Source organism: Cupressus sempervirens, chromosome 5, assembly GCF_028749045.1.
Source record: "Cupressus sempervirens isolate cs-2001-9-10 chromosome 5, ASM2874904v1, whole genome shotgun sequence".
NCBI classification, from domain to species: domain Eukaryota; kingdom Viridiplantae; phylum Streptophyta; class Pinopsida; order Cupressales; family Cupressaceae; genus Cupressus; species Cupressus sempervirens.
The window spans coordinates 1,037,071,947-1,037,094,251 of NC_143122.1; the positions used below are offsets into that span (position 1 = coordinate 1,037,071,947).

Sequence of the window (22,305 nt, forward strand, 5' to 3'; positions counted from 1 at the left end):
AAAATTGTGACACAAGATATACCCTAAGAAACTCTTACTGAGAGAAAATCCTAGCCTCCAAAAGCATCTATCTTCATGTATTATTCAACAAAAATTACCATTGCAATAGAACTATGGAAGCCTTCAAAACCATAGCTACAACCAAACAATCCATGTGAATAAGCATGAATACACACATCCCATGCCATGCTTCCAACCTTCATGAATCCTCCCTTGGCTAACCTGTCAAGCCTTGTCCCGCTTGACACTTTCCTTTTTTGCCTTCTGTCTTGTCTTATTTCTACAAATACCCTTGTGGCTGCTTATATAGTAGCAAGTCTCACAAAACTACCAAGTGGCATTATATAAACCATGTGCCACCTAACCTATTGACCCCACATTTAATATTGGAAATTTAATTCTTTTCCCCAATATTAAATAATTACATGAAATATTATCACAATGTTACAATACAACTCATCAAATATATCCAATGAGAATCTTTATATGTTGCACGTCAATCTAGGTGCAACATTAAATAATAAAAGAAAATAATACAATATACCAATATTATGCAATGTATGCAACACCCATTATCTTAACACATGCGAGATAGAAAAGTGAGAAGAGACGATGATTACTAGGAATTGTCTAAGGCTTGAAGATTGTAGTGAGAAGTAGGAGTCAGAGTGTTAATCGAAGCCATATTTAGAAGATAGGAAGGTTGTGTATGTTAATGTTTTATACCCAAAAATTAGATAAAAAAACATCAGAGAAGAAAATAAAATGCACAGAAGATAGAAAAGATTTATCCTGGGAAGACCCTTCTACTTGAAGGTAAAAAGCCAGCCATACCAGCAAAATATCTTTTATTGATCATAAAATATTCAAGTACATAGGTATCCACTTGATTGATTTACAATACACCACGCAGTCACATATATAGATTGCATAAGACTCTTCATATTACACACGAAGGTCTCTTTGAGTCTTAGAAATAAGACACTTCAAATTTCCACATAGTTAACACTTCACATTTCCATACATATGCCTCTTCACATGATGTATGACACGTCTTTTGCATAATATTAACTTAAATATAATCACAAATATCTCTTTTAGCTGAAGATGACCATAACAGTCATAACAAACATATTTTTATCAGAGATAAAGATCTCTATCGCAGCTACAGACTTCAACACTCCCTCTTAGCAAGAGAGAGATCTTTAGTCAGGTATGTACACATAGCTGCAACCAAAGATGATAAATTGACATATGTTATCTCAGCTTTACATAATCCATCATAGTTGATAATTACATATAATTGATTCACACTCGTGACTTTCACCATGCCTACTTGCAGAGGGTAGAACGAAGACATTTATTTCAAAAACTTCTCCCAGAGAAGAATACATTTCCACCATGCCTACTTGCAGTGGGTGATCCATCGTACTTACTCACAAAGGGTGGAATGAGGGATTACACATTAGACTTCTCCCAGAGAAGAATGCATATCCACCATGCCTACTTGTAGAGGGTGGTCCACCTTACCTACTTGCAAAAGGTGGAACGAGGGCTTTTGCCTAAGACTTCTCCTAGAAAAGAATGTATATCCTGAAGAGTACACTATTATACTGAGAGGAAGGGGGGGTGAATCAGTATAATAAAAACTTTTTATCCAAATAACTTTAAAGGCTGAAATAAACAATTATGCACATGAACACAATAACACAATGTTTACGTGGAAACCCAATGCGGGAGAAAACCATGGAAAATAATTGCTTTTATAAAAACTTGTTCTTTTACATCTCTATTCATTAAATCCTAGTTAATATATATTGTGTGTTTTGCTACTGTCATTGTTATTATAGGTTTTCTGAAGCTCATTCAATGCTATGCTTGATGCCATCAGTTTCAACAAAAACTTCCACGTCCCTATGATAAACACTTGTGTTGATGTTTCGCTGGAGACCACAATGATTTAGCAAGCAATATTGATTAAGGTTCAAACTGCATTCTAACTTGGTGTCTTTGTTGTTAATTAGCCTTTGAAAATTATGAACAGTCCCGATGGAAAATATGGCTGTCACATATTTCTTTCATACATCACCGTATGGCTTCACAAATAAGTTATACTGATGTTTGACCCACTGAAAAATAATTCCCACTTCAGTCAAACGCTGATATATATCAAACACTTAAATATTTATTGCTTCTTAATTAAAGAAGTTTTGTGGTCAATTAGGGAAATCTGAACAATGTTATCGCTGCACATTAATAGTTTTTCTTAGTCAAACACTGTGTTGTCTTAGAGAACGAATTGCTTCCTTCTCAATAATTCGCTGCTTCTTACACATCCTTCCTTTAGATACATGCCTTATAAGACTGACGACACCAGTATTATGAGAGTCGGTGTCTTTTATTTCTGATCACCAATCGTAGATGGCATTTTCTTTTCAACATAACCTCCATAATTGTTCAACATTGTGACGTTATTCTGTTGTATATTTTATGCATGTCATTTTCTTCAAATCGTTGATTCTTAATCTCATTGCATGACTTCTTCAATGTGGTACAGGAACATATCTGCTGTAGCTAACATTATTGTCTTTGCTCTCACAATGGCCCCTTTCTTATCGCTGATTCCTCTATCCAATTAACTTGACACGATGAGTGATTGTTGAAACACTTATGTTATGCAAAGCACTGTTTGTCTAATTACTGTGTAAACACCATTGCGTGACTCTTATGTGTCGTCTTCTAAATTGATCTCTTGCATGACCATTGCTGCACGATATCTTCAATTTTATCTCCTTATTTATTGCCATCACTTGCTATCGCATCTCCACATTATTCTCTATGTCAACTTCTCAATAACTCCAATAATCTCGTATGCATATGATGGGTCTTTACAACTTTAGTATCAGTGTCTTCCTCTTAGCAGGGGCAGGGACAACATTTAATAACTTTAATGATTTTTCATTCAGTTATCTCTGAATCGTGTTATACATGTGTTGAACTTCTTACCCTATGTGGTAAACAAGGTCCAATTAGAAACAAGAAGAGAAGGTCCCCAAACCACTAAGCCATAGAGAATGGTCGGTCTAACCAAGGAGTCCAAGGGGGATAGCTAGGACGAAATGTCCTGAAAATGATGTCTGAAGCACCGTCTTTCGAGCATGGCCGGAGAACCCATGCCCTTGTTATCCCTGGATGGGATAGCTTGTCTCAAATTGAAGCGGGGTCCCGAAAACTTTACCCCGAGATACATATAAGAAGTGATCTCAACCTCCTGTCCCTGAAAAAGGAAATGAAGATGAGAGGTCTTTAAACAGTCAAAGATCATAACTCGAGTCTTAGCCAGATTGACCACGAACTAACGTTGATCACAAAAAGCAGCCAAACCATAAAGAAGTCTCTGTAAATTGTCAAGAGAAGAGGCCAAGAGAACAACATCATCTACGAAAAGGAGAATGGAGATCAAGACCTAATGCAAATAGCACCCATCACTAGGTTGCGAGGAGTTCACAAGGAAATCCTTGAGCTCATCAATATATAATCCGAACAAAGTAGGAGAAAGAGGGCGACCTTGCTTCACCCCAATGGTGCTCTGAATTGGAATAGAGAAGCCCTTTGGGGTCCCAAATCTACTAGTCACCTTCTCATACAGTCTCATAATAGCAGTCAACAACATATCTGAGATCCCAATCTCATTAAGTCTTTGAAATGAGGCCATCCTAGGAACAAAGTCAAAAGCCTTGTAGAAATCCACAAAACAGTAGTAGACTTTCTCAGAGCGGTGCCTAGCCTCCTCAATAATAGCCCTCAGTGTGAAGATGTGGTCCACAGCCTGATAGTCTACTTGAAAACCGGCCTGCCCTTTAGCCTTGCAACCTCTCCTGTGAACCTCCCTATATAGCATGGTGTTAAGAGCAGTGGCATAAAGTGGCATGAATATGATAACATATGTTTCACATGGTGCAACAATCAATCCAATAAAAATAGAATCTATTGTATATTGGATAGAGTCTATGTGAATGCAATAGTTTTTGATTTTGCTCATACCCCTGGTATTAATCTCGTGGTGGTTTCCCCTGCAAGCATATCATATCATTCTACCATTCATGTTTGTATTTGCTTGAAAAGCTCAACTCCCCTAAGTAAAAGTTAGAGAGGCAAAAGCCTATTCAAACTTAATACCTCTCTACTTCATATGGAAGACACCTTGGATGCTATTAAAATTGCTACTAGTCTTTCTAAATTTACTCTTCATGGTGCCTCTTTGAGAGCCAAGTGGGAAAAACTGGTGGTGGTTTGGAAAAATTTGTTTAAGATAATTGGGAATTATGAAGCCATTAATAGGAAGGAGGAAAACTTTTACCAAAGAAAGCTTAATGATATGGAGAAGGAGATGCAAGATGAAAGGTATGATTGTAATCTAGAAAAATAAGTTATTTGGGTTAAAAATCAATTAAGGAAAATCCAAATCTTAAGATCCAAGGTCAAAAAGTTAGAGCAAAAGCATAAATTAGAGCAAAAGCATAAAGGATGGTGATAAAGGAACCAAGTATTTCTTTAACCTGATAAAGCAAAACAAGCCAAAGAGGAAATTAGTGGCATCCAAGGGAAAGATGGTTATACCAATGATAATGATGAGATTCTGAAGAGCTTTGTTCAATTTTACACCAATCTTTTTTAATCAAAACTTAAAAGGGAAAATTTTAATGCAATGGATCAATGCATCAAATTAATACGAAAAAAAGTGTCCAAGGGTCAAGCTTATTTTCTTTAAAGAAAGATTGACCTCAATGAGATTAACGATGTCATTGGATCTTTGGCTAATGGTAAATCTCCTAGCGTAGATGGCCTTCCTGCAAAGTTTTATAAGACTAATAAAGAATGGATATCATGTGAGCTTCTAGAACTATATGAAAATGCTTTTGAATCTAGTTTTCTAGGAGAGAAGGTGAATAGAGGGGTAATCAAGTTACTTCCAAAAAGTGGGGGCAAAACTCAAGTGCAGAGCTAGAGGCCTATTACATTGCTAATATCTCTTATAAGATCATAGCTAACTTATTGACTATCTTTATAGTAAGTCACCTTGTCAAATTCATTTATTGCCTTTCTTCATTATGATCACTCTAGTATTGTCAGATTTTGATTTTGATGCTTCTTTAGTTGTCTTCGTAAGACGACTGAATTATGATTATTGTTCATCTAAATATGTTGAGGTTGCTATTTTTGTTAGTGTTGTATGTTGATTACCTCAATATCATAGCTCCTTGGAGCCGGGTCAAAAAGTTTTAAATCGTGTGCACAAGAAACAGTGGCCTTGTGTGTTAGAATATTATGTTATAGTGGAAGGTCATTTTTGGGAGCCAAAAGCAATTAATAAATTTTATTATAATGACACTTTATTATATTTTAATATTGTGATGAGGTGTTATTGGGGCGATAATTGTTGTTGATTGTTCAAACTCTCTCGAGGAGGGGATTATTATTGGAGATTTGTATGTGAGCTATCGTAGTGTTGCTCCAGTGCAGGAGGCAACTGCTTCCTTAGGTGGGACCGATGCATGTATGAAGTCACCTAGATGTATTGTTTGTGATTTGGGTGTTATAACTAAGTCAGTAGATGTGGGTTCATGTTCTAGAGTTGCTGATTTAGAGCATGACATAGAGATGTGTGCAGAGTTAGGTGACAACAGTTGAGGCTCTATTAGGAGGTGTTTGTAGATAGTATGGACACATCTGATGATCCATTTGAGGATGCTACGAGTTGCATTGGGTATGATATCCTGTGCCAAGTATCAGTTGTTGACTTCGAGGAGGTTTTGGATGAGTCCCAGGATCAGGATTTACAGGGGCTTTCTGTTGAGGGAGAAGTAGAGACATGGAAGGAGATTCATACTGTGAAGGCTTCCATTTTTTCAAAGGTGTCAGTTGAGGTACCGAGTAGTTGTATCTTAGTTGCAGATGTGTGTGAGGATAGTAACACACATGCAATGAGCGATCTTGTGGTTAGCAGTTTTGATTTGGTTTCCTATTATAGTGCAATTAGTGAGACAAAGAGCTTGCATAGAAGGAAGGGGTTACAGAGGCATCATGTGACCAGTCAACTAAAGGTGAGTGAGTGGCATTTCTTCAGCTCTTGAGCATTATTATGCTATCTGTCAGATGCTAGGTACATCTAGTTGGGGCGCTCCTATATTAAATGAGCATGGTGATGGTAGTCTTTCCCTAGCATAGGTTCATACTCTTCGAGAGGCTATCATGATCTCGAAGCATAGTTACTCTCAGATAGTTGCTGATAGGGATTACCTTCTAGAGTTGGGTAGCACACGTTATGAGACGTTAGGGAAAGAGGAGGTGGGTGAGCTCATCAAGGAGCTTGAGGTGACTGTGGACTCTCTTCAGTGTACTCAGTTGGCTCTTCAAGAGTCACAGTCACAGTTGGATGAAGTTACCATGGAGTTAGAGTGGGTACAGTTGACACCAGCCCCATACCCTATTCAGTTGCATAATGTGGTTGGTGAGATTGCTTCTACAGTTGGGGATGATGGATGTGATGATGTGACCGACACATCAGTCCAAGATATGGGTGCAGTAGTTATGGAGGAGGTGAGAGTATTAGCGTAGATGAGCTCTCTTGACGATTTTCTTCCTTCTGTTGGAAGCGAAACTATTACTTCATCCCATACAAGTGGTAGAATTGGTAGTTGCCAGTACCACATTTTCAGAGGGATTAGTTGTGGGTCGCAATGGAGTAGGTTGATGTTTCCACATATAATTTCTATTGCACAATATCTTTAATGGAGTATTTAGTCGAGAGTTCGGATTTGCTAAGAGGGTTGCTCGGGATCCTACCGAGGTAGTAGTTGTGCAGAGTCAGAGATTGGAGTCATTTCTTGATTCCCAATTTCGTACTAATGATCCATTGATAGAGATCGGGGCTTTCTACTGACATTATATAGTGGGTTGTGCTCATCATTTTGTTTTTGACCCGCAGGTAGTGGATTTGGTTTCACGTCAGTGTGGGTTGGCTCCTATTTCATACCATTCATTATGGGATGGGTTGGCACCATCTTTTGCATATGGGGTCAGCAGTTGCAAATTAGACCACTTGCAGTATTGACACACCTAACACAGTTTATCAGAGGTTGGAGTTGGTGATAGTGATTCGGGTACTTGTGGTCGTTATCATCTCCACAATGCAATTGGTTATGTGTCAGTTTGGTAGGAACTCAAATGTTGACAGAGTTGATATTTTAGTTGGATTGAGTTTTGATGGGTTGTTACCTCCATGAATGCCATACAGTTAGTTTCTAGACGATTCTGTCATTGATATTAGTTATTTGTGTGTTGATGCTACAAGAGTTGCTTGTACACAACAGGGATAGTAGGCAGTTCTACCCTTGGGATCCAGGAGGACTATGATGTTCATTTTTCTTTGGGATTGCTTGGGGACAAGCAATCTTAGGGATGGTGGATTGTAATGTCCCCATTTTTAGCAGGCTCCTACAGTTGTCTTGGTCAGTTGACTATCGTGACCTTGGTGAGCTAACAGTGGGATTTGAGGATCTCAATTGTGGGATTATAGGCTTTCCAATAGCCTATGGTGTGTTTTGGCTCTGTTTGAGGGATCTACTATTTATAGTAAGTCAAATTGTTGGTTCTAATGAGCTTAGTTGAGTTAGAGGAGTTGAACAATGCTCTCAATTTTTTTTTCAAGCTTCTGGTTTGGGCTCCAAGAATCTTGGAGGGAGCGTCTATTTATAGTAAGTCACCCCGTTAGGTTCATGTATCGTCTTTCTTCATCAGGATTACTCTAGTGTTGTCAGATTTCAATTTTGATGCTTCTTTAGTTGTTTTCGCAAGACGGGTGAATTGTTATTATTATTCGTCTAAATATGCCGAGGTTGCTATTTTTGTTAGTGTTGTATGTTGGTCACCTCAATATCATAGCTCATTGGAACTAGGTCGAAATTTTTTAAGTTGTGGGCACTGGAAACAATGGCCTTGTGTGTCAGAATATTATGTTATGGTGGTAAAGGTCATTTTTGGGAGCCAAAAGCAATTAATAAATTTTATTATAATCACACTTTATTATATTTTAATGTTTCGATGAGGAAGCTTTCTAAGTGGAGTTTATTTGGGAAACTTGTGCCATTTGTAGATTATAAATATGCGCCCATTTGATGAGAAAAGCATCCGATTATTTGATTATCTTATTTTCTTTTGATGTCTTGGTGACACTTTTGAGGCTTTGCTTTTGTGCCCTTGCTGAAGTAGGGTTTGGGATCTATAGCTGAAGTATTGTAGATTCAACTTTGAGAATTATTCCGAGCTTGCTTGGCGAATTGTGCAAAAGTATACAATTTGTCATTTCTCCTATTCTTTTTCAGAGCTGATCGCTCTAAGCATGGTTAGAGTCTGTGCATGAATCTTGGAGTGATCTTGCTTTGTGTTACCCCAATTCTTGGTGAGGAGATGATATTGTGCATGATCTGGTTGAAGTGTTGCTTCATTTTGTTATTGCTCGTGTGGGAGTAGGTAGTGGAGTGTTGATTTTTGGCAGATTGGCTTGGGTTTTCATCGACTCATGGAGTTGGCATCAAGTTATAGAGATGGTCAAACTGATATGCAGCTTGTGGAGAGTTGATATCGACATTGTTGGAACTGGGTTCAGCAGTGGAACTTGGCGTGGGTCAAGATCTGGCATGGGGTCACAAGGCCGTAATGCAGGAAGATGGACATAGTGCAACATGGTGTTGTGGGTTCATTGGAGTGCAACATATGTGAAGATGGCAGTGTCAGGGACATTTTAAGACCAGCTTAACAACGGTTTGGGCTGCAAAGGCGCAGTGAGGTGTAGGAGTTGGAGAGGCAATTCCGAGGAGTATGGAAGTTGGGCTGTAGGGTGGCTTGTTTGGTCAGTCTCAGTGTGGTGTAGGATGGTGTGCGGACATTATCCGAGGTGAAATCGAGCTACTACATGGTGTAGATCAGTGTCGGCTACAAGGAAGCAGTGCAGTGTAGGGTCTCTTTATTGCAGATCCGAGGTGAAGTGTGGGCTTGCACAAGGTAAGTCCATTGGTGTTAACCATTTGGGGCCATTTAAGATGGTGAGGTGTAGGATTTCATGCGGTGGAGGTCCGAGGAGTAATACTGATGGCGTGACAGGCAGGCTTGGAAGCCGGGGTCGCGGTCTAGGCGGCGGTGTCATGGGTCAGTGGAGCTGGGCGATGTGAGATCGTGAGGTGTAGGTTGATGTGAAGTGCATCATCCGAGGAGAAAAATGGAGTGGGCTGCGAGAACAGTGTGGTGTAGAACTTGCCAAAGGTGGGTTCGAGGAGAAGAAACAAGTACTGAGAAGGCACTAAGTTCTGGAAGTGTATTGGTGGTTGGATGTGGTTGATTTCTGAGTTGATGTGTTGGGGACGAGTGGATGCAAGGCATGCCGAGGGTTGGCCAGCAGTCAGTCAAAATGGCACAGTGGAAGACCGGTTACAAAGCCAATGTTGAAGGTGATGACTTAGGAAAGTGGATTTGGGAGCTGTCTAGTGCAGTTTGGCGTAGGATTGTGGCTTGAAGAAATTTGAGTTGTGATCTGAGGAAGGTTGTGCAAGTACTAGGCATAGCACAGGGGGTCTGGTAGTGAATCGGTAGACAAGTGCTGGTGGTCGAGTTGATTTGCAGTGTGTGTGGACGAGTTGGGTGCAGGGCACGCTAGAAGGTTCTTCAGCAGGCAATCAGAGTGGCACAGTAGGAGTCAAGAGGCCGAAAGTTGACCGTGTGAAGCTTGGGAAAGCTGGGTGACTTGCGCATCGGAGGGATGACAAGTTTGTCTTTCAGTGGATGTCAAGAATGGAGTCTTGGGCAGTTGAAGGTGGAAGACAGGACTGAGTGGAGATGAAGCCGTAGTGCAAAGTTCTCAAAGGTGTCATCGAGGATGACCAGTTCAGTGGAAGTTAGACATGGAAGTGGTTTCATGCAAGTGGGTCAGTATTGGGGATGCTGACAGACACCAAGTATGTCATTGAGGCAGAAGGTGTGCACTGGAGGTATGAGGTGATGACAACAGCCAGTGTTTGAGATACAAGACATCTGTAGATCCAATGTGACAGGGTGACAGTGGTGTCGGCGTCGAGGACGTCGCCTATTTTTAAGTGGGTGAGGATGTAAGGGGCTGGTGATTCGCGATATGAGACCGAGAGGCCAGATGGGCCTGTGCTGCAAAGCTGGGTGCACACAGGTGTGGCGTAGTCAGACTTGGGTCTAGCCGAGGTGTAAATGGGACTATGTCGTGTGCTGGGCAGACATGGTTGTGGTGTAGGATCTTGTCCTAGACATGATCAGAGGTGTATGCTTGGGGCTGTGTTGCGAGTGGTTCCCCTCCAACATAGTTGTGGTGTAGGCACGGTGTGCAACCGAGCCGAGGTGTGATCTTGGTGCTGTGCTACGAGAAGTTCCCTCTAGCATAGTTGTGGTGTAGGCGAGGCCTGGGGCCGAGCTGAGGTGTATCCGCGAAGGGTAGTGCCAGTGTGCATGATGGGTGACTTGGAGAGTCGACCTCCCTCAAGAGAGATGAAGCAGAGTAGTCTCTCCCTCTAGTCTCAGGATGAGATAGAGGTGACGCATAGTCATTAGAAGTGAAGTATAGTAACTCAGCCATTCCATAAACGGGTGAGGTTTGGTGTAATGATCGGGTGGTGTGTCAGCGGTTGGGTGTGGCACCGAGTGCACATCCAGGGTGCTTGGTTGTGTGGGTTTGCTTTGAGTTTGGACCTCAAAGGCCAAGGTGGTCCAGTATGGCGGATGGGATGCAATATTCCAAGTTAGGTTCATGGTGAGCCGAGTCATGAGGCAGATCCGTATCAAGTATCCAGAAGGGTCCCATTCTCAGTGTAGCGGGGTGGCTGAGCCAATGTTGACGGCCTTCTGGGGAGGTTGTCCAGAGTCGGAAAGCTGGGGAAAAGGAGTACCTAGTCCTGTGATAGGAGGCAAAGTGGTTTGTCCGAGTAAGTGGCATTGAAGGCTTATGGTTAGCTGAGTTGTTGGGATTGGCTAGGAACAGGGTTGTGGTGCATGTTGAAACGGGTGACACCGATGGGTGAAATGGTTCTGAGGTGAAGCTATGGAGTGGTAGCCGAGTTGGCCTTGGTAGCCGGCGTCCAATGGTGTTGGAGGATCAAGTAGCTATGGTGTTGAAGTGGTTCAGAGGTGGAAGCCGAGTTGGCCTCAACAGTCAGCGTCCAACTGGGTTGGTGGATCATGGAGACAGGGTGTGAAGCTCAAGTAGACTGTGCAATGCAAAGTGGATCTGGAAGTAGTTAGGCGATTGCGTGGATGCATAAGAAGGGTTGGTCTGAGTGCACCGGGTGTACGAGGACTTGAGGTTCACCAACAAGGTATGCAGACATAGACTTGAGGTCGAGGCAGTCGAGACTCAGTGTACGGATCCAGGGTTGGCTATGGTAGTCAAGTTGTTCCATGGGGAACAAGGGTTGGGCTTCAGTGGTTCAGTGAGGAGCTAGGGAGACCAACAAGAGGTGGAATGTCGTGGAGACATGGTCATGTTGGGACAGCATGAGGAGTTGGACTAGAGGACTCTAGAAAGTTCAGAGAGTTGCCATAAGGGTGTCGAGTATGCCATGGAGGTGTGCATATGAGCCAGGAAGTTCAGAGAGGTACCGTGGAGGTGTCAAGTATACACTGGGTGTATGCGTATTGAGCTATAAGGTTTAGAGAGGTGCCAAGGTGGTGTCGAGTGTTCTTGAGAAGGATGCGTATGAGCTATGGAGAACTCATTGGGTCTAAGTCAGCCAGTGTGAATGTAGTGTTCAGCAAGGGAGTCTAGATGGTTCTCGATGCATGGTTGCAGTGGTGCAACATTGGGCTCGGGGAGTGAGATCACATATAGCCGATGTTGGAGCGTGGTGGTCTTATGGGGGACATCATGGCAAAGATATCACAAGGGCTGAGTAGGGGTTCAGCGTTGAGGTTGAACAGGAGTAGAGCTTGTAGCTCGAGGATGCGTGCGTGGAGCACCTAAGGAAGAGAACCAGGAGTAAGGATGGTTTGGCATGCACTTCTATTCCGCGGGAGTGTATGTTTAGGCAGTCAGGTGCATGGGCATTTGATGAAGAAAGGGAGGCGTAGTCTGGGTGAACGAAAATGGTCGCATCTTATGGTGGATCAGAAGTAGGGATCGCCAGTGCCGCGCGTGGTTTGGAGATTCTCAAGGAGAAGGCTTAACCTGGGCATAAGCATAAAATCCAGCCCCGTGCTGTTGCTAAGGAGAAGTTGAATTTTTCTTGCTGCTGGAGGTTGCTCTGGAGTTTGTGAAGGGATTCACTGGAATTGTTATATCAAATTATGTGCTGGTTAATTTGGAGTTGGTTGAGCACCCATTTATATCTGTTGTTGGGCGCTATTTTCTATCTACACTTTAGGAGCAGCATTTTCCATATCTGCAGCTGCATTTGTTTGCTGAAGTATTCTTTTGTTGTTGATAGTCTTTATTTTAGAGGGTTTCAAGACATGTTTTATCTGTAAGTTCATGGATTATAACTTCTACTTTTTCTGGGTATTGTTGATTTAGATAACAGGGGATATTTTATTAACTGGGTTGTTGGTATTTTGTGAAAATTTCGAGTATCTAAATTGATATTAAAATCTAGAATTTTCTGCTGTATATTCCCTATGCAATTTCCATATATTTGAGTTGAAATTATTATTGCAACATCTTCTATTTTGTTGGTATATTGTTGTATCAAAAATTGCAAAACCTCAAAGACAAAAAATAAATCAATTCTTCAGCACAGATTGTTTGAGAGCCAGCAAGGCTTGTTACAATGGTATCAGAATGCTTTCCTGCCATCCAATGGGGTAGGGAAGTTTTTTTTTTTCAGGATTGCTGTTGCATTTGGAGTGACTAGCACTGTAGCATTTTCTAACCATGCACAGATAGAGGAGGACTAGTAGTTTTAGAAGTTGGCAGAGTAAGGAGGAAGTTAGCACGAAAATGAATACTTTGCAAGAGACTAGGGAGAGATTTAACCTTCATCAACAGAGGTTGGCAAAGAGCTTGTTAGATTTAGAGACAATTGAGAGGGCAGCAAGGTATATGGTTTCCACCTTTAGAAGGCCGACATCGAAGTTGTAGGGAAGGAAGCTTGAGTTTTCCTCAACAGGTGACAAGTGTCTATGATGCAGATGTACCTATATTTAGTACGACACCTCCTAGACTTGTCCGCAGTGTAGATGATAGACTTCCCACACAAAGACATGTGGATGTGTCAGTGCCATTGGTGGACAACATCATTGAGTGTTAGCGGGTTGTGGATTCCAGAGTTGTAAACTGATATGAACTAGAATTAAGGGAATTGATGTGCCCCTTGTTGAGTCAGCTGTTGTATATGTCTTCCCTTTTCATTTGTCAACTCTAAATGTCCTGATAATAATAAATATTACGAAGTTAATATCCTTGTTGATTATCAATAAAGGTGATGGTTGACTGATGACTATGATTGCTCTCATACTATATTGTCTTTTGACTTTTTATGTGTTGTTTGTATTAAATTTATTTCTGTTGGCTGACGGTATTGAGCAACTAGCTGTATATTTCCCATTGCTGTAATTTTCTCCCTTCTATTTATACTAATGATAGCATTCTATATTCCTTCTTGTGGGTTCCGCATGCATTAATTGTGCCTTTTCAACAAGTGCGGTTCATGGTTGCCATCCAAAGGATTATGGATGATAATATGTTAAAGAATATATTGTTTTAATATTTAGGCATTAGTTAATTAATTTTGAATATTAGTATTTAATTTATTAGCTTGCTATATATAAACAGGTATTAATATATTTGGCTATATATTTATTTTATTATTCATTATATTAATAACTAATATATTATGTAACCTATTAAGAATACATCATTATTTTTATATGTTGTCATTTTTAAACGTGTAGATAATTATATTTCAAATATATGATAGTCTATGCATAGTTTGCAGGCTCAAACTTGGAGAGTACTCGGCAAGCCCGAAATTTTCAACTCGGCAAAAGCTTGGATAAAACTGTTGACAACTCAGCAAAAACTCGGAAACTTAGAAAGATATAAAAATTAAAACCTCTTGGAGGAACATGATTTTTTGTAAAATTCAATTACAGAGTGTATTAATGAAAAATTGACATCTTGAAAGAGACAATGCATTGTTTTATAGCAAGAACAGCATGTGAAAAGCACATTTTAATAAGCATTTTATCTGCATTGACATTTTTACTCATGGTTTTTTGTGTCTATAAAAATGGGAGAGTTAAACTTGTGAGTACTGGCCCAACAAAAAAATACAGAGAGCACTTGGCAACTCAGGGAGTATTCAAAGCGTTTGCAAATTATGATTTGCTTTATATATACACAATTTGTTCATTAGAATATTATTATCTATTTGGCTATAATTATATAGGTTGGTTTAATTATTTACTCATTATTCCTAATGTTATTGTTTGTGGTATTCAACCTTAGGAATATGGGGACATGTCCCCTTGCATGTGGCTACAAAGCCTACTAATACAGGTCTATTGCTTGCACTGGGTGCTGAAAGACAGTTGTTTCCCCATGTTCATAGTTTAGTCCACAAGGTATACACACATTAATTTTTTTCGATTGGATCCTTCTTGGTTCTGTTATTGGTTTGCTTTGTCATGGGACCGTTCCTGTTTGGGTTCACCTCCCTACCTTCGTTCTTTTTAGATTGATTGCTTCTTGGTTATAGTTTGAGATACTTCTAATTAACTATTGTTACTTTCTGTTGCTAGAGTCTCCTTAAGTATTTTTTAGAGTCCCATTGACACCCCTTCATCATATGTGGATCCTTTTGGCTTCTTAATCTTTCGTGTTACTTTTGATTAGTTATTGTTGCTTTCCCTTGAATAGTTGCTTTAAGCACTTTTACGGTCCCATTAGTCTGCCTTTATTGTGTGTAGATATGAAGATAATTTCTTGCATTCATTCTTCTTTCTAGAGTAAGAGCTCACTGGACATGCATATTGTTTTAATTTGAAAGAGCATATAATTGAATTTTAACAGTAAAGAAAACTCAGAGTGTTTCTAAACAAGTATCCTAATCAAATATATTTTGCTTCATAATCTTGTGGAAAATGATATCCTAGAATATAAGTGATTAGAATGAGATGTCAACACTTATTCTTACTGTAAGAAGATGATTTCAAATAGTAAAACATGTATCAATAGTAGCTTGGATGTTCTGGAGCAAAAGGTCATTTAGATGTACTTCTTTAGAAGAATTTACAAATTTCAGTGTTCATCTGATATGAAACTCAATCTGTATTTTTCTTTTTTGGATAGCAATTTTTTGTCATTCAAGCTACCGTTCATGTTGTGCATGAAAGAGAGGGAGACATTGTTTTCATAGATTTCTTGATTGCACTAACTAGGTCTTCTTATTTTCAGCCTGATGATAAGATTGGAATTGGCGAATTGGCTCTTCATCCATCCATTTTTGGGTCATCAACAACATTATTAAATGCCAACCACTATGACATCTACTTTAAGGGCATGCCTTGTTATAAGGGAAAGGTGCTCTTATTTCTATCATTATCCTTAGCTATATGAATGACAGCATATAACTTGCTTATACTTATTTTTCTTCTACTCCATTGCTTATGGATATTGCCTATAAACTTGTCTGTGCATGTAGATATTACGAAGGCATGGAGATGAATTTGAGCGTACTGTTGGAGGATATTTCCGAGCACATGGTCGCGTGGATGACACAATGAATATTGGTGGTATTAAGGTATATAAACATTACTTTAGAATCTTAGCATTCTCCTAATAGACAAATATTTGAAATTCAATCTCAGTAATTTATCAAACAAGTAATCTGCGCAAATTTCCTGTAACTGGTTAGGAAGATCACCCAAGTGCCAGCCAAAACAACTCTAATACCAGGATATTGTAGAATTTAAAATATCCTGCATGCATATCTTATTTATAAGTTTCCATCTCCTCTATGTACACAATAATTAGCTACCTTGTATTCAGTACATATAAGCTCAGATCTAAATTCTTGAGGTTGGCAAATCATCTTCTTTAAAGATATGAGATCCCCAAGCGTAGCCTATTTTGTAATTGTTTAAAACAAGAAGGGCCATCTTGCTGCTAATTAGTGTATAGTAGTGCTTGCAAATGGTCACTAACATACTTAAGAAATGAAGTAAAATTAAATGAACACACCATTGAATGCTTTGAAAATTGCAATGAGATAATCAAGCTCACAGATGCAAACCCATCCACCCACACAAACACAAACACTAACATAGGCATACACAACTGCAAATGGATATACACAAACACACATGTAATGTCCCCTTTTTCATGAGTATCATCTTTCAGGACCTTCATAGGCTAATGGAGTTGTCTAGAGGGTTCAGTTGGCAGAGTTGAAGGCTAATTCCCACTCTAGAGGTCATGGATATTCAGGATTGCTCTTCGTTTGAGTCAGATCGGCACACTTACTATTTGTAGTAAGTGTCTATTTTGGGTATCTAAGAGTTCTTATCTTTACCAGGGCGCTTGGACAGTTTGCTAGCAGTATGGAGTTGTGGTGACATTGACATTGATATTTCATATCAGATATAATTTACAAGAATGGAGACTATTAAATTGCCAAATGCATGATTATGGGGCTGCGATTGAATTTAGAGGCTGCTGCTGCCATAGTTTGAGGGACGGCTTTATTGATTTCTGCCTGTGTTTTGCCGTAGAAGCCTGAGATTGGTTCCTTAGTGGCTGCAGTTGGTTTCTTAAGGCAGCGAATATATCATTAGCAGCTGTGATATTATCTTTGGAAGGCAGTGTTTATTCCTAGTATAGTTGCGCTGCAACTTTGGCTCATATTGAAGGTTATTTGGATGCACATTCAATCTCCAGGTTCACATAATTTCATTGTTGAATATTTGCATATAGATAATTGCATTCTTAGAGTTTGTAAATATTTAACTAAATTTGTGAAGGCATTGTTGCAATTAGCAGTGTTACCAGCCTCAGACTTGGCTAGACCCAAATCAGGCTCGGACTTGGACTCAGTGACCAAACTTGGCAATTAAAAACATATGAAATTCAAAGATTTTTAAGGATTTTAAGTTTTTTTCATGCATCATTTAACCAATCAAACATCAAATACACAATAATTGAGATAAATAGAAAGCTACTTTGCACACATCCACAACTTTTCATAGATCGCATAAGTATAAATGAAATTACTTAAACTAAATAAGGTAATAGAAGTATATTGTTACTATCAAATGTCTATAATATTCATGGAATATGCAATTCATTGAATCAAAAGTTCAAAACATATATCAAAATAAAGGCTCATAGTAGCCTATGTCCTCCTACGACTATGCCTAAAATAGGTCATGAAAAACTTTAGAGCCATCATCTCTCCATGTGTGTGAAGTTGAACCTTAGTGACATGCTCATCATGATCATCCTCCTTGTTGCAAGAGCACCTAGAAAAATGGACATAAAGAATGCATATCTCATTAATGTTTGTTCTGAAATGTCAAGCTAAGTTAAGCCTTGGAATCAATTTGTAATAGATTGTCAAAGTTGTCTAGTATGATCAAATTATGTAAATAAACCCATGGAAGGGTAAAATGTTGTTAAATGTCATATATAGTCTATTTTGATATGTTAGTAAGGGTTTTATAAAATTGAAAGGTCATTTATGGGAAAATTGAAAAGTTGTCAATTATGCAAGTAAATATTGTCATAAAATGTGACAATATGAAAAAGATGATCTAAGGGCCCGTTTGGTTGCTGGAATACAACCAGAATAGGAATAGGAAATTAGAAAATGATTTGTATTCTTTGTTTGGTGCGTGGAATAGGAATAGGGAATAGGAATACGTATTCTCATTTTAGCTCCAAAATGAGCTTTTGTCCATTCCAAAAAATACCTGTAATTGGAATTGCTATTCTTGCATTCATTTTAACTTTTTCAAATTTGATTAAATTTTCAAATCCGCTTTGACTTGGGGTGAGCGCTGGAACTTTGTTTTCAATATTTTCAAATATTTCAGCGATTTTCCAATGGTGATGATTACATCTTCAGAAATATTTTCAAATGGTGCCGATTGCAAGTTAACCCTATTCCAATTTAAGCTTGCATAACCAAACAAGGGATAAACAAAATTGGATTGCATTTTTCCATTCCTATTCTTCATTCTCCATTCTCATTCAAATTTTCTATTCTAATTCTCAATTCCTACGCTTGCAAACAAATGGGCCCTAAGAGAAAAGGTCAAGAGTCATAGGAGGTATCCAATAGTTAGAGGAATTGAAGAGACATTAAAATGTCATGTAATGGTCATGATTTATAGATGGGAATGGTTGGAAATCTTTTTTAGAAGAATAGAAAGGTTTTTGCAAGTTTTATGTTAATTTTTTGTGTAATTTTTTAGAAACCTGACTATTGTTTCTATTGGTATAAATTCATATGAAAAGATATAGACCTGCAACTTATACTTTTGGAAAGATATTTGAGTTAGTTTTCTTTTGGTTTTGGTGGGGTCGAATTGCATTGTGATTTGAAGAAGTGATGATCGTTTGAGTGTAGAATGGTCAGAACCTGATTTTTATGTAAGCAATTTTGGGAGAAGTGTAATAACTTTTATTCCAGTTACCATTTTGAGCTATAACCTTGGAAAAAAAGTGGTTCACTGATATTTATACTCACTCATAAAATGAATTAGTTTTATCTCATAATTTTTGAAAGTTATGATCATCTCTTCTCAAGTGGAAAATTTTGTTCTAGTTTGTTGATTTGGTTTTGAGTTTGCAAAATGTGCAATATTGTTGTGATAAGTTATTGAGTTGTGATTTTGTGATTTGTGAGTCCTTGTACCACTTGCATCACTTCTCATCATCAGAGTCGGATCCATCACTTTTGGCCTCAGGGTCCTATACTGGGTCTCCTCATGCTCTAGCCTCCTCCACTACCATCACCATTGCCACTGCCTTGCTTCTCGATCCACTCGATCAACCCACTCCAAGTCTTCATTATTGAAGATAGGATCATCAACTTCTTATTTCAATTTGACCTCAAATAGCCAAGACAAGTTGTGCGAGATAACATTGTTGAAGGCATGTCGAATCTTGAAATTTGGCTAAGCTTGGAATATTTTGAAAACCCCCAAAATCTAGAATCTACATTTTAACTCTATGAAGCTGAAGGCTATCTCAAACATCTTGACAGTATTTATACAAATATAACTTAAAGTATAAGAAAGAAAATAAATGTGATGTATACTTAAATGATATATTTATATAAATCCTCCTACCCCTGAGTTGAAAAACGTATTTTTTTTGTTGGTCGATAGCAGTATTTGACCAACAGGACTTAGCGAGTTAGGAGTGTCAGCTGCCTCAGCGAGTTAGCCAAGACTTGGCCAGGACTCGACCGAGTCGGAGTCTTAAGGCAGTTTGCCTCATTTTTCTTGGCTCGCCTCAGTTCTCGCCAAGTCCTTCAAAGACTCGTTGAGTCTTGTAATGCTAGCAATTAGAATTCAAAATTTTTCATGTGTTGTTCATTTCATTTATTATTGTCAAAAGACAAAAAACAAAAAAACAAAAATTATCAAAACACAAAATAATAGTAAAACAATTTCAAAATCCAAGTGAAATATCCTCATCAGTTAGCATTATCTGATAAAAGAACTAGCAGGAGTCTTTACAGTTGAATTGGGTTGAGATTGGATAGAAGGAAATATAGTAACATATTATATTTTAAATTTGCCAAGAAAGCTCGTATGATAAGTTATACCAAGTGTAATCTTGAAGCTTGAAGCTCAATCGGTATTTGGAGATTTATAAATGCCTTCAAAGGAAGAAATGAATTTATTCTATTGTGCGTTGGCTTTTTATTGAATTTGTTGAAGGAGAATTTGAAACATGGGTTTTAGATTTGAGCTTGGAGAATTGTAAATTCTCACAGCTTCAGCACATTTAATTGGTTGCAAGATACCAGTGAATTGTGCAATTGAGCGATGGTTTCAGTCAATGTAATGTCCCCTCTTTAGTATGACATGGCATTGTTCGTGGATTTGCCTATTACAGACTCTTGTAGGCAGATGGGATTGATGAGAGAGTCATTTTGGCATTTATTTGGTGATTGGATGACTCATAATGCTCTTGGAGATATTATTTTATTTATATGGGGCGTACATGTTATAATTCTAAGTTAAGTTGCACTTTTTATTTTATAAAGTTATTTAATTATAAAAGTGCATTATAATGAGATTTAATAATGGATGCTTCTAGAAGTTCTTAGTAACTTCTTAGAAAAGTGAATAAATAGAGGGTTTAGCCTCTCATTTGCATAGACGGGATTTGATAATTCTACTACATTTTCTCTTGAGCATTTGTTCACTTTTCTAAGAAGTTATTAAGAACTTCTAGAAGCATCCATTATAAAATCTCATTATAATGCACTTTTATAATTAAATAACTTTATAAAATAAAAGTGCAACTTAACTTAGAATTATAACATGTAGGCCCCATATAAATAAAATAATATCTCCAAGAGCATTATAAGCCATCCAATCACCAAATAAATGCCAAAATGACTCTCTCATCAATCCCATCTGCCTACGAGAGTCTGTAATAGGCAAATCCACAAACAATGCCATGTCATACTAAAGAGGGGACATTACAGTCCACCCCTCCTGAAATTGCTTGGCCTCAAGCAATCTCAATGCCAGGTGCTGCAAAATAGCTTCCCCCTCCCAAGTAGCATCCTCAACAAGTAGATCTTTCCACTTAACCAGGTATTCTCTGATCACCCTCCTGTGAAGTTGCTTTTCTCTGCTTTCCAAGATGGATTTTGGCACTAGGATCAATTTTCTCTCATCATCGAAGGGAGGTAATACTGCAGACGGCACCACATTCTGACCCAACGCCTTTTTGAGACATGACACATGAAACACATTGTGCACTCTGCTGTCTGTAGGAAGTTCCAACTTATAAGCTACCTCACCAACTCGCCTGATAATCCTGAATGGTCCATAATAGTGTAGCTTGAGTTTCTCTGCACCACTCTTCTTAAGAGTAGACTGCTTGTATGGCTGCAACCTATGTCACAAGGTTCGGCGAATTTCATGAATGAAATTTGAAATCTTGCGAATTTTTAAAAACCCCAAAAAAATTGTTTTTGTTCGCCATAAATTCGTCGCTGCAACAACTCGATCTATTGTCACTGGCTCTGGTTCTATCGTTGCCCCCTATGCAAATAATACTACCCGATAGAGGCTTAAAAATTGTTCTTTTTCAAACAGGGTTGAAAACTGGTACACCCACACCTCTGCGTATGTGGCTTCCGCTTCTGTTTTGTCAGTCTGCGACTCTGAATGTGGCAGACGCATATAGAGTTTAATTTTTAGGGTTGTTTTTTAAAAATATTTAAGGGTATATTCTATGTTTATAATGATATAATTTATAATATTTTATTTATTTTGTATTAATGTTCAATATAACCATTTCATTATCAAATATTACTATTAACATTTCATTATCAAATATTAATGTTAACATTTCATTATTAAATTTTAATATTTTGTTATATGTCTATACATTAGTTAGTAATATATGAAATTAACAACATTTGAATTTAAATTAAAATAATTATCTAGTCAATTTATAAATATTTTAAAATTTGTTTAGTTTATTTAATTTTAAAACTGAATTTAATTTAGTAGTTTTATTTTATCCAAAATTATGTTTAATTTTAAATTTAGTTTAATTAAATATTTGTAATTGCAATTTCTTGTGTGCGTTGTGGTTTATATTTATATTCTTGTATACATGTAATGATTTCTAATCTATTTAGCTATGTTTAATTATTTGATAATTTAATAGATATATTATTTATATTTTAAAATAAATAAATTATACAAAGGCAAATTTAGTGTCAAATTTTTTTCGAACTTCTTACCTTGTCGAACTTCATCCGAATTTTATAGTTCCCAAATTCGAACTCGAACTTGAACCTTGTGACTTAGGCTGCAACATGAGGTAAACCATATCATCTACCTCAAAACTACGCTCAGTCCTCTTCTGGTCTGCATACTGCTTCTATTGGTTCTGAGCTCTAGTAATATTGTCCCTGAGAGTAGCAACTATATCCTTACTCTCCTGTAACAATTCACCTGCACTGGGTACCCGACTGTCGTCCAACAACAAATCCAAGAAACTGGGTGCCTCATAACCATAAAGTGCCATAAAGGGTGTCA

General features: G+C 38.3%; 1 protein-coding gene across 2 annotated transcripts in view; it reads left to right on the top strand.

Moving 5' to 3' along the window:
• Positions 1-22,305, top strand: part of AAE17 (acyl-activating enzyme 17) — a 331,094-nt gene that overhangs the window by 261,567 nt on the left and 47,222 nt on the right. For both annotated transcript variants that reach the window (XM_089833393.1, XM_089833394.1), the window contains exons 11-12: positions 15,464-15,589; positions 15,711-15,809. In XM_089833393.1, coding sequence (XP_089689519.1) covers positions 15,464-15,589; positions 15,711-15,809 — 225 coding nt within the window. The remainder of the gene's footprint in view (positions 1-15,463; positions 15,590-15,710; positions 15,810-22,305) is intronic.